This window comes from Polypterus senegalus, chromosome 5, assembly GCF_016835505.1.
Source record: "Polypterus senegalus isolate Bchr_013 chromosome 5, ASM1683550v1, whole genome shotgun sequence".
NCBI lineage: Eukaryota > Metazoa > Chordata > Cladistia > Polypteriformes > Polypteridae > Polypterus > Polypterus senegalus.
In genome coordinates this window covers 74,114,414-74,127,620 of record NC_053158.1, presented here as the reverse complement: position 1 = coordinate 74,127,620, position 13,207 = coordinate 74,114,414, and the positions used below count along the sequence as shown (strand labels likewise).

General features: G+C 36.4%; 1 protein-coding gene across 14 annotated transcripts in view; it reads right to left on the bottom strand.

Moving 5' to 3' along the window:
* The window catches only part of epb41l3a (erythrocyte membrane protein band 4.1-like 3a), a 292,145-nt gene that overhangs the window by 29,967 nt on the left and 248,971 nt on the right, over window positions 1-13,207 (bottom strand). For 9 of the 14 annotated variants that reach the window (XM_039754817.1, XM_039754815.1, XM_039754816.1 and 6 more), the window contains 4 exons: window positions 2,710-2,745; window positions 2,364-2,429; window positions 1,121-1,312; window positions 170-244 (listed from right to left, as the gene is read on the bottom strand). In XM_039754817.1, coding sequence (XP_039610751.1) covers window positions 170-244; window positions 1,121-1,312; window positions 2,364-2,429; window positions 2,710-2,745 — 369 coding nt within the window. The remainder of the gene's footprint in view (window positions 1-169; window positions 245-1,120; window positions 1,313-2,363; window positions 2,430-2,709; window positions 2,746-13,207) is intronic. The other 5 variants (XM_039754818.1, XM_039754822.1, XM_039754824.1 and 2 more) reach the window with 1 other exon arrangement.

The following is a 13,207-nucleotide window of genomic DNA, read 5'->3' as shown; positions in this document are numbered from 1 at the left end:
ACCATTACCACAACTACTTGAATCTCAATATTACTTCAAATAATCTTTAGAACTAAAAGAAAGTTAGATAATTACCCTATTTGTAAGCCTGAAACAACTAATACTGAATGTAAAGAAGGAAACAATAACTATATGTGAATAAGTCTTAAATCAAACCACTTCAACCTACCTCAGATTTTATATCTATTGATTTATATTTTACTTCAGTCACTCCTGGTTCACCTTTTTCAGTCGTTTCTTTGGTCTGTAAAACCGAACAATAAAAGTTTAAAATAAGGAACAAGCAAAAGGTGTAACTTAACAGAACAACTAAGATCATTTTCAGTTAATTCAAATAAAAGTAGAAACACTAATACATTTATTTAGAGAAATTCAGTTTATTAAGACATATATTCTTAATTCAATGCTGTTACCAAAAATGCTACCTGTTTACTACTAATGCTAATATAACAATCAGGGTTGTATGGTAGTGCCATGGCAGTGATGCTGCCTTGCAAGAAAGAGTTCAGGATTTGCACCCTATGTGCAGCCAGCATGGAGTATGCACATTCTCCACACGTTTGTGTGAGTTTATTCCAGGTGCTTCACTTTTCTTTCACAATCAAAAGAAAAGCAGGTTAGGTGTAAGTGTGTGTGCTAGCACCATGTTCAGGTGTTGTTCCTAACTTATGCCAAGTAGTTGCTAGGATATGCTCCAGCTGCCCTGAAATCCAGACCTGGATAAGAGGGTTAAGAAAATGGATGGATGAATGGATGTAACAATAAATTCTTTTTAAATAAGTAATTTGTTTGATCCTAGTCAGTGTCATAAAACAGCTGGAGCCAGTACCCACTTAACTGGGTATGTGAGCAACAGCTAATATCCCCAGCACTGGAGGTAATACCTGAAGAATATTTTGGGGATACTTACCAAAATAAAAAGATGCTGTGTGCTAACACATTACGCTTGAATTATAAGACAAGATTCCTTTATGTAAATTGTTAAAAACAACGCAAATCTTGTGTATGTAAAGTGATGAGACTTTCCTCTAATAGTATTAACTTTTTCCCAGTCTTCACATGAAATTACCTCATAACCACCTGCTTTCTGTTAACAAGAAAAAATGTGCCGACAACTTACATCTTCAGGCACAAGGGGCTCTATCATTGGTGCATCCTCTAGTCTAGGGATAGTCCGGATAGGTGAAGTAGACAGCCTTTTCTCCCATTCTGTGGGTCCAGAAGCTTCCATGGTTGTTTCTAAAAATGTACGTTTCAACTCACTAATATTAGTCTGGTGCTTGATTAGCTCCTCTTGGGTGTCACCTGTAGCCTAAAAATACCATAAATATAGTCAAAAAAGGAGAAATGTGTTAATAAGTCATTATCACTGATATACAAAGGATCGTCCAGATATTTTACAAAGAATTTATAAACTGTTAAGTGAATGGCAGCATATACAATCTGAACAATTGCATTTATGTATTTCATATTTATTAACCTTTGAAGAATTAAAGAAAAAAACAGTACACATTTCTGAATATAATAAGCAATAAAACAGTTAGCATTAAAAGTTAAAGATAAAAGCTGTTTTTTTAATAAGTCTTTCTTAAATATGCTGCATGTAAATTACATCTTTCAATAACTTAAAAAGAAAAGTGCATTTTGAACAGATTTGATAAATATCCTCCGTTGCATTCTACAGCAGAGGCACTGCATTAGTATTTCAGTACTAAGCAAACTATGGGTGATAAGCTACAGGTGGTGGTAATAATAGGCATGTGTACCATACAAAGAAACAAACACTGGATGCACTCATACACTGGATGCACTCATACACTGGACATGAATAAAAAATGCCTTCTGAAAAAAGAAGGTGCAATCAGAATTTTCTTTTCAGAGTGTCTGTAAAAATCCTAGCTGATCATGTGTTCCTGAACTTACCAGCCAAAAAGTACAAAAAAAAAAGGTAAAAATGAGTAATTTAACTACTAACTCATCGCTAATCTTCAGACATTGATAGTGTTTTCTGTAAGAAAGTACCTTTAAAAAAAAAATTCCAAATGGAAAAGGGACCGTTATAATTTAACTATTATACACAAGGCAGGAGTTAGATGGGATTCAAAGCCAAAGTCAAATATTTTGCTTATTTGAAAAGCTGTAAAACATTAATCTTCCATTTTTTTTCTTTAAACATAAAAAAGACAAGACATATGTGTATATCCTTAGTGTAAAGGTTTGCAGCCTGTGTGATATTAATTTTTAGTTAGTAGCAAAGTGAACTACTAGTCTCCTTTATTAAAGCACTTCATGCGACACATGTCAAACGTTGCGACTCCTAAGAAAGCTCCATGCACTTCCTCTTTTTTAAAGGGTATACCAACCTCTAACATCAGATTACTATGTTTGACAAACACATTTTCCCCTTTAATTCGTTTTATAAAACTATTCTGGAAAAAAAAGAAAGAATTAACAACCTGATGTCAAATATTTGATCTAATGTGGATAGAATAAACAGATTTTCTGTTACACACATATAAATTGCAAAAGTTTAATTATGTATTCAGAATATAACTAAACCACACAAAAAAAATAACCATGAACTTGAATAAATCCATAAAACCATAAACATGACTAAATTATTACTATCAATGAAGGATTTTGATTATTTTGCTATTTTTGCATAAAGCAAAAAATCTTTACACTGAAAAACAAAACATTTGCTATTACCTCTTGCTTGATTTCAGATTCTTCTTCTTGGTCTGACTGCAAGTTCAAAGAAAAAAGTAATTAGCATTAGAATGCAAAAACATTTTTGTCATTCCCCATTTCAATGCAGTACACCAAAGTCTGAGTCACCTAATTAAATATACATTTTCTTACTAAATTAATTAAGATGACCATATGACCATGTTAATTTTTACAGTAATTCATGTTCTGAGGTGCCTTAAATAAGTTTAAAATTAATTAAAATTAAATACAAATAAGCAGATGTAATTTTCAACAGGTAAACATAAAACATTTTTTGTTGAAAATCTTCTTGTTGATTTTGATATTAATAAAATTAAAATACTTAAAAGTCTTTTGTTCACTGTGAAAGTGACTGCATGATTCTGAACAACGTCTGGCACCTAGAATAATTTCTGCAAGTCACATCCATAGCAGGTGATAACAGAACACCAAACAGTAACAAAATAATCATCTTATAAACCACATATATTTAATTTTGTATTAATCTGAATTAAGACAACACTTAGCAAATAATTAAAATGTTGACCAGATTCCACCAAATGTGGAAACACTTTTCTGTTGTAAATATACATTACTATATATTTTCAATTAGAACATTAGAACACTCTAGACCATTCAGCCCAACAAAGCTCGCCAGTCCCATCCACCTACTTCCTCCAAGAAAACATCAAGTCGAGTTTTGAAAGTCCCTAACGTCTTACTGTCTACCACACTACTTGGTAGCTTATTCCAAGTGTCTATCATTCTTTGTGTAAAGAAAAACTTCCTAATGTTTGTGCGAAATTTACCCTTAACAAGTTTCCAACTGTGTCCCAATGTTCTTGATGAACTCATTTTAAAATACAAGTCTCGATCCACTGTACTAATTCCCTTCATAATTTTAAACACTTCAATCATGTCACCTCTTAATCTTCTTTTGCTTAAACTGTAAAGGCTCAGCTCTTTTAATCTTTCCTCATAATTCAACCCCTGATGCCCTGGAATCAGCCTCTTCTCTGGGCCTTTTCTAGCGCTGCTATGTCCTTTTTGTAGCGTGGAGACCAAAACTGCAAACAGTACTCAAGATGAGGCCACACCAGTGCATTATAAAGGCTGAGCATAACCTCCTTGGACTTGTACTCCAAACATCGTGCTATATATCCTAACATTCTGTTAGCCTTCTTAATGGCTTCTGAACACTGTCAGGAAGTTGATAGCTTAGAGTCCACTATGACTCCTAAATCCTTCTCATAAGGTGTACTCTCGATTTTCCGACCGCCCATTGTGTATTCAAACCTAATATTTTTACTTCCTATGTGTAATACTTTACATTTACTGACATTAAATTTCATCTGCCACAAATCTGCCCAAGCCTGTATGCTATCCAAGTCCTTCTGTAATGATATAACGGATTCCAAATTATCTACTAATCCACCTATCTTGGTATCATCTGCAAACTTAACCAGCTTGTTACTTATATTCCTATCTAAATCATTTATATATATTAAAAATAGCAGCGGCCCTAGCACTGACCCCTGTGGAACACCACTCGGCCAGTTCTGATGAGGTTCCTCGCACCATCGCCCTCTGCTTTCTGTGTCTGAGCCAATTCTGCACCCATCTAAAAACATCACCCTGAACTCCCACTTCTTTTTACTTGATTACCAACCTCTCATGTGGCACCTTATCAAATGCTTTCTGAAAGTTCAGATAAATAATATCATAAACTCCACTTTGATCGTATCCTTTTGTTGCCTCCTCATAGAATTCCAGCATGTTAGTAAAACACGACCTCCCTCTTCTGAACCCATGCTAACTGTTCAGAATAACTCCTGTCCTTGCCATGTGTTTCTCAATCTTATCCTTAATAATTTCTTCCATTAATTTTCCTGTGATGCATGTTAAGCTTACTGGCTTATAGTTGCTTGGATCTGCCCTGTCACCCTTTTTATATAATGATCAATCAATCAATCAACATTTATTTATATAGCACATATTCATACAAAAAAATGTAGCTCAAAGTGCTTTACAAAATGAATAGAAAAATAGAAGACACAATAAAAAATAAACATAAGTCAACATTAATTAACATAGAATAAGTAAGGTCCGATGGCCAGGGTGGACAGAAAATTTCATCATAATGGGATGATATTTGCCATTTTCCAGTCCTTTGGAATCTCTCCAGTGCGCAGTGACTTCCTAAAAATATGTGTTAAGGGTTTATATATGTACTCACTAGCCTCCTTAAAAAAACGAGGATAAATATTATCTGGTCCTGGTGATTTGTTTGATTTCATCTTATTTAATCTGAGCAGCACTTCTCCCTCTACAATTTCCAAATCACTCAGTACCTCCTTAGTAGTTGCGTTTACCTCTGAGAGGTTATCCACTTGCTCACTTGTGAACACCTCAGAAAAATGTAAGTTTAGGTCATCCGCTATTTCACTGTCTGTATCTTTTAATTCCTCTTTACTATTCCTGATGCACTTGACCTCCTCCTTGACTGATCTTTTACTACTAAAATACTGAAAGAATCTCTTAGGGTCTTCTTTCGCCTTATCTGCTATATTCCTCTCCAACTGTCTTTTAGCCTCCCTGATATCCTTCTTAATGGTTGCCCTCATATTCTCATACGCTCTACGATTCACTTTGCAGTCATTAGTCGTATATGTCTTATACAGCAGTTTTTTCCTTTGCAATTTCTTTTTTAAATCTTTATTAATCTACATTGGAGTTTTTTTTTAAGTTTCCTATTAATTTCAAATTTAGGTATGTATCTGTCCTGCATTACATGTAAAACATTTTTAAACCTGTTCCACTGCTCCTCAACTGTCTCCACATTTAAAAGCTTATCCCAGTCTATCCTACTTAGACTTTGTCGCATCTGCTCAAACGTAGCCCTACCAAAGTTTAACTTAACAATTAGTCTTTGCATCTGTACTCTTACAAAATACTGAGAATTATATTACATTATGGTCACTTGACCCTAGTGGTTCAATCCACTAGAATACTAAATCCAGTCAGGCTTCACCCTGTGTTGGTGCTGTAACATGCTGTGTTAAAAAACAGTCACTGATTACTTCTAAAAACTCCTGCTCTTGTGCTCCTCCATCTGAAAGGTTATCCCAATTAATATTTGGATAATTAAAGCCCCCCATGAGTATAATATCCCCCTGTAAACTTGCCTTTTTGATATTACTAAAGAGATGTGTGTTGAAATTACTGTCTGAATTGGGTGGTCTACAACACACTCCTAAAATAAGACTTCTTTCCCTAATATTTTTCAGGCAAAGCCACATGTCCTCAATAAGATGGGGCTCATCATCCAACTGAAGAGGTCTTACATTTAAACCCTGTTTGGCATAAACAGCAACCCCACCTCCTTTTCTGTTCTGTCTATTATTCCTAAAAAATTTTTATCCCTCTATGTTACACTCGTCCCCATCTTTGTTATTTAGCTAGGTTTCTGTTATTGCTATAATATCATAATTATGCTCTGCTACATACAACTCCAATACACTTACCTTATTTTTGATGCTTCTAGCATTAAGGCAAGCTATTTTTAATGTGTTACTCCTTCTACATTTACGTGTTTGCTTAGCATTTACATTACTATGCATTTTTATTTCTACACCATTGTTTGTTCTTCCATGTATAGATCTAAATCTGGCCTGTCCTAAACTCCCTGCCCCCCCCCATTCCCTAGTTTAAACAATCCTCAACTAGCCTACACATATGCCTCCCCAATACATTGGTGTCCCTCCAGTTCAGATGTAACCCGTCACAGCGGAACAGGTCCCATCTATTCCAAAAAGAATCTCCATGCCCAATAAACCTACACCGTTCAACCCTGCACCAAGATTTGAGCCACACGTTAAGCCTTCTAATCTCCTCAATCTTACCTGGACTGGTGCGTGGCACAGGCAGAACTTCGGAGAAGACTACCTTATCAGTTCTGCTCCTCAGCTTGGCACCTAACTCTTTGAATTTGGATCGCAGAACTGAGAGACTACCCTTATGTATGTCATTTGTTCCAACATGGACAATGACAACTGGATCCACCCCCGCTCTGGCCAAGAGCCTATCCACCCTTATCTAACACGTAACTTTTTTATATGCTTTATGATTTATTTAAAGGCTATTTTACATGCCTTAGAAAATCTGAACCTGACTAATGCTAATGAATTCATGTTCTGTACTGCCTAAGGCACAGTATGTTACCCATGGACATCAGTTTAATTCCCACCAGTTGCTTACTGCATGATTCTGAGCAAGCCACTTAACCTGATTGTGCTCCAACTCAAAAAAAATACTGTATACAACGGTAACATATTCTGATGTTGTAACTTGCACTGGATAAGTAATAATAACAATAATAGTAATAACAACATTTTTTCAGGTAGTCTCATGCAAAAGTTTGGACACCCCTGCTTACAATAAATAATTTATTGATTTTCTAAGTAAAAAGTGCAAATTGTAAAGCGTAGTTATTATTTATTTGCAGAATTTAACAAATCAGAAAAATAAACATAAAATATGATATGTGCAAAACTTTTCCCACTCTATAAGACAGTACTTAATATTATCCCATTTGGCAGAAATCATAGCCTCATCAAATCATAGCAAGTACCAGTCTTTCAATTCTACTATTCTTGCTTTAGGATTTTTTTCCCACTTTTCCTTACAGAATTCTTCTAGTTTTAGTAAAGATTAGATGAAATCAAAACTGTGAATTACAAGGGCAAGCTGAAGTTAATAAGTTTCTACTATGACACTGGTATAACAGTATACTGACCTAAAAAAAGAGAGGACTTAAAAACGATAAGGTTAGGGTAGTAGGAAAAATTTACTAAGGAATACATAAGCATCAGAGTATTTTAGTGTTAAAAAAATGTATACAGCAGAGAAACACTGTGAAATGATGGAGATGGAAGTGTAGGCTGAAACTGTGAGATTTATTAAGCCACTGTTATATTTAACTCATTCACTGATATTTTTTGTTACTATCATTATACAAAACATCTTTCTTAACATTCTTATAGTAAAAATAATATTAAAATTATATCAATTTAAAACATACTGTATTACATTTACTTCACACAGGTTTGTCCTCTACTAGACTTGAGCCTATAACATCACACTTCATGGGTGGTCTATCATAAAGCGGGATAAAAGGCAATTCTACAAAATACCACATACATTTAATTATTCTTCAATTCAACTCAATTCCATTTATTTTTGTAAAGAGCAATATTCTAAGATCAAGTCACAGGCAAAAGCACAGCCTATCCATCCAAGGTATTCTACTATATATATATATATATATATATATATATATATATATATATATATATATATATATATATATATATATATATATATATATATATATATATATATATATTGTCATAACCGGATGGAGATGGTACCCAGCCGGTACGCCTGAGAAGACCCTGTAGGGACCCGGGGTTACCACCAGGGGGACCCCAATACCAGGAAGACCCTAGACCTCAGCACTTTCTGCCACACCCGGAAGTGCTGGGGGAAAAGAAAACGGGGACACCCGGAGTGCTTTCAAGGAGACAGTCGGCACTTCCGCCACACTGGGGCGTGTCAGTGGGAGATTGCCGGGAACACACCTGGAACACATCCGGGTGCTTATTTAAAAGTGCCACCTCCCTGCAGAAGAAACAAGAGTCGGGTGGAAGAGTGACTAGGTTTGGAGAAGGCAGGAGGCGGTCTGAAGAAAAGAGAGAGAGAGAGAAGAGAAAAGAAAGAGAAGGCATTGGATTGGCCTGGACTGAGGGGTATTGGGGATTGGTGAGCAGAACTGTAAATTAGAGATGAAAAATAAACGTGTGTTGGGTGACTTGAGTGTGTCAGCCTGTCTGTGTCCGGGGCAATGTTCACTATATATATATATATAAAAACGTCAGTCCCCGGGTTACATACGAGATAGGGACTGTAGGTTTGTACTTAAGTTGAATTTGTATGAAATTTGGAACAGGTACATTATTTTAATAAATGCTATTGTTGACCGACTGTAACTAAGTGCTCTGCCAATGAATGATGGAGTTTCACCTCTCTCTGACCTTTTTATTATTTCTACTTTTATTTTCAATGATGATGGTTTTTCTCTTCTTTACTGTATCACCAGCACTTGCATCAGATTTGTGTTTCAGAGACATTCTTGAAGGGTGAAGACAAAAGGGTAAGATGAGCTCTTCTGCACTGCACTGTACACACTATCACAGCAGGAAGGCACCTGTCGTCAACACGTCTGATGTACTGACAAGAGACAACTTTCTGCTATGTGAGTAACAGTACAAGCAGGCTTGCTATCGAGAATGAATGGGGGCGGTTTACTACCATACTAGCAGTTTACTACACAGTCACCTCCACTACAGTGAGAACGAACACGGTGCGGCCAAAGGGAGGTAGTGAATCGCCACGCCCACCACCGCCCCCATTCAACAGGAAGCCACCCTACAATGCTACCCCCCACTGCGCCGTTCACCCTCAATGGCCTCCATTCAGCCACAACCAGATCACCGCTTGCAGCATTATCAGCCACCCACTGAGAACAAACAGGGTAGCCGTGTGTGGTGGGCGGGCAGTGAAACGCACCGCCTCCACTCCATCCAGCCTGTGTCCAGTCAGGAGCAGTAGCTGCGGTGGCGTAGTGGGCGAGCAGCGAACCATTGTCCTGCACACGATCGATAGCTGTGGCCCCAGTGACTAATGGACCACGGGTCACCACTTGCTGCTGGAAGCCACATAAGGGACACTACACTGCAAGAGCAGCGAAATCGCCCCCAGCCTCCATCCAGCCACCGCTTGCAGCGTCCCCAGGCTGAAGATGACTGAGCGGCAGTTACTGAGGCCCATGCGTCGCAGCTGCGGCCCCGTTCGTAAGTCGTAGGTAGGATGTCCGTAACCTGGGGACTACCTGTACTGTGGAAACTATCTGGCTAGGGATGTCCCAAATGCTGCAGGACTTCATATTACAGGAGGCAGTACCTAGTAGCTATATTCAGTAATGTTACAAAGTATTTTATCATTAAAAAGAAAAGAAATTATTCAAATTATATTTTTCTTTTAATACAAGAGGCAGAGAATCTTTAAAGGGAAAGCTGCAAAACTGCTTAAATGTAGCAGGGTCATATACAATGAACAGACAAATGAAAGGCAAACAAAATAAAGCAGAAAATCAAACTTGAAAGCAGTAAGGTGGAAAGTTGTCAAACCCAACCTAAAGCAAAACGAATTTGTACTAAAAAGTTTTCTTTTGTTTTTCATTTTAGAACTAATCACAGAAAATCTATGAGCACAAGGTTCACTCTTTTAAAACAAGGACATGACCATATCCCATTAGGTCACACGAATGCACATAGGACAAAACCCATAATGACAAGTAAGAGTCATGGCAACTAATCCCACGTTAAAAACAAATAACTAAAGAAACATGAACTGTCAACTGTGTGACCTTATATAGACAGGTATGTGCCTTTCCAAATCATGTCCAATCAACTGAATTTACCACAGGTGGACTCCAATTAAGCTGCAGGGGAAACGGGATGCACCTGAGCTCAATTTTGAGCTTCATGGCAAAGGCTGTGAATACTTATGTACATGTGATTTCTGTTTTTTTATTTTTAATAAATTTGCAAAAACCTCAAGTAAACTTTTTTCACGTTGTCATTATGGGGTGTTGTGTGTAGAATTCTGAAGAAAAAAATTAATTTAATCCATTTTGGAATAAGGCTGTAACATAAAATGTGGAAAAAGTGACGCACTGTGAATACTTTCCGGATGCACTGTATTTAGGCTTTTCTTGAACTATTTCTACACCCTCATTATCTGACATGTAAACCTAGAAGCCACAGTCTAACAAAATGCCATACATTTAACACTTGGTAAGTATTTGGCCTTTTTGCAGTACTCGCACATAAAACTTTAGAAATCCATTTATTTACATCTCCTTAGGTATGTATGAATTAAGCTAAAAGTCTGGGCCTCCTGTAAAATTTATGTACAGTGATTCCTTGAGATACGAGTTTAATTCGTTCCGTGACTGAGCTCGTAAGTCAAAATGCTTGTATCTCAAATCAATTTTCCCCACTGGAATTAATTGAAATGAGATTAATTTGTGACAGCCCCCAAAAAACCACCCTAATTTTTGTTAAATGTTTTCAGCATAAGAAAAATGTATTTATAATGAGCAAATATTGTATACAAATAAAATAAAACCTAATACATAAAAGAGAATCTCAAGAAATAAACAGATGTTGGCGAAGCCGATTAGCGTATTGTAATGTTTTTTTCTTTCACTTCACTTTTGCTTAATTTCATTTTCTTCTTCACTAGTGTTTTTTTTTTTTTTTGCCACGCTTTCACTTTCATTCGCAGGGCGTTTCAATAGAAACCTGTCCAAGGAGCTTTGTTTAGTCCTCCCCTTTAGAATGTTTCTGAAATGAGTTAGGTAAGTGTCATTAAATAGTGCCACTGTGCGATCAGTTGCAACTTTTTCAGGGTGTTTCTTTTCAATAAAGTCAAGTGTTAGGCAAGTGTCATTAAATAGCGCGGCTGCGCAATCAGTTGCAACTTTTTCAGTATGTTTCTTTTCTTTTAAGTTCAAAGCTTTTTCCCACATTGCAAGCCCTTCCTTTATCTTACTTTAAGAGATAACCTCCTCTGCGATACCGATCTCCTGAAGAACCTCCGTATGTTGCTGTGTCTGTAGTTCTGTGAACTTCTCTGTCGTCAGTTCCTCAGAATGTGTGGCGACAATCTCTTTGATGGCTTGTATTTCGAATTTTGGCTCATAACTCAAGGCAAAAAATCGACTTGGTGATGGCTCGTATCTCAAAAAATTCGTATGTTGGGGCACTCGTATCTCAAGGTACCACTGTATAGCCAATTTGAATAAGATGAAGATTAGCTCAGATGGTAATTTATCTTTCACAAAGTCTTCCCTTTATTTATGCAAAGCTCAGTCATGTACTGAACCACAGCCTGACCATACATTGCCTGAATATGGTATCCCATGCTCCCATGCAATGCCACATTCAACCCATGTGCTTATCAACACATAGTGTCCTAATTACCAATAATTCCAAAATTGTACTGATTATGATGTCACCAAACACATAGATAAAATATTTCTAAACAAAATAAATATTCTTTCCTAAATCCTAAAATCTTTGATACCTAGCTATTGGTGCTTATATAACATCATGTTTCTTATGAAATTCTTCTACATGTTGAATAGAACAGCTATACAAAACTATCCTAATAGTGTTATGCTTACTCCTCTCAAGGAAATGAAATCATACCCAAATGACTCACTTTTCCCTGGGTACTAATATTGTGACAAAGCTGTTGCACCTTGCAATAAGCTTTCATATTTGTTATATTACATATTCTAACAACACCCAACCCCTTCAGTCTGCAGTAATGAAAGATCTTGTTTAGTCAGGTAAATGTGAAAGTCTGCCTTTTTTAACTTTGTAATATATATAACAATAAGTATAAATACATAAAAGTACAGAATATTCTATCCTTTCTTTGTGGATGACTAGACTTTAGCTTGCTAAATGCAAGTTGTTTCTGATATGTTAAGTTTTTTGTGCCTATCAAGTTAAAGCCTATAGAAAAAAATTACATGGATTAAGGTAATGTTGATCTTAAATGCAAGAGGCTGTACATTTGCTTAGCCTGTAAAGGACTGGCAGCTGCCTACCTATCTGAATTACAGAAACAAATACTGTAGGCTTAACTGCCGTGTAATCTTTAATTGTCCCAACTAGAGGTCTGTATTCCCGCAGAAATACCATGTAGCCTGGCTGTCGGAGAACAGATAAAGGTACAAGAAAATGATTGAATATTAAATAATCTATTTATATTAATTATTTTATTATTAGAATTTATCATCAGTGTTATAATTATTAGTGTTTCACAGTAAAAGCACAAACAACTGGGAAAAAAAGAAACAATAAAGAGTGTGTGTTGGTGATACAGTAGTCTATTGTTATTGTTTTTTTTCCAAATGAAACATTCCAGGCATTGTGATGCATACATAACACAGTTTATACAGTAAGGTAGACGCACAATTGTAATTACTGGCTCGAGTAATTTTTTCCCCCTTTCCTTCATGAGAACAGGTTTAGAACCATGTTTCACTGTGCTGGAATTGCCTCACATCTTGCCTGGTATGTGTGTGAATAGTGCATATTCTTAATGCTCGACAGGCATTTGCATCTATTAGGGTGATTAGGTTTTGTTTTTCAAAGAAGAGGCCAAGATGAGTAATATAATCAAAACTTGACACATGCCTTCATATACAATCGGTCTTTATTAATTTTTAAAATCAAACAATTCAAACAAACTACAGTGATCAGTTGCAACTTTTTCGGGGTGTTTCTTTTCAATAAAGTCACGTGTCAGGTAAGTGTCATTAAATGACGCAGCTGCGCGATCAGTTGTAACTTTTTTGGGG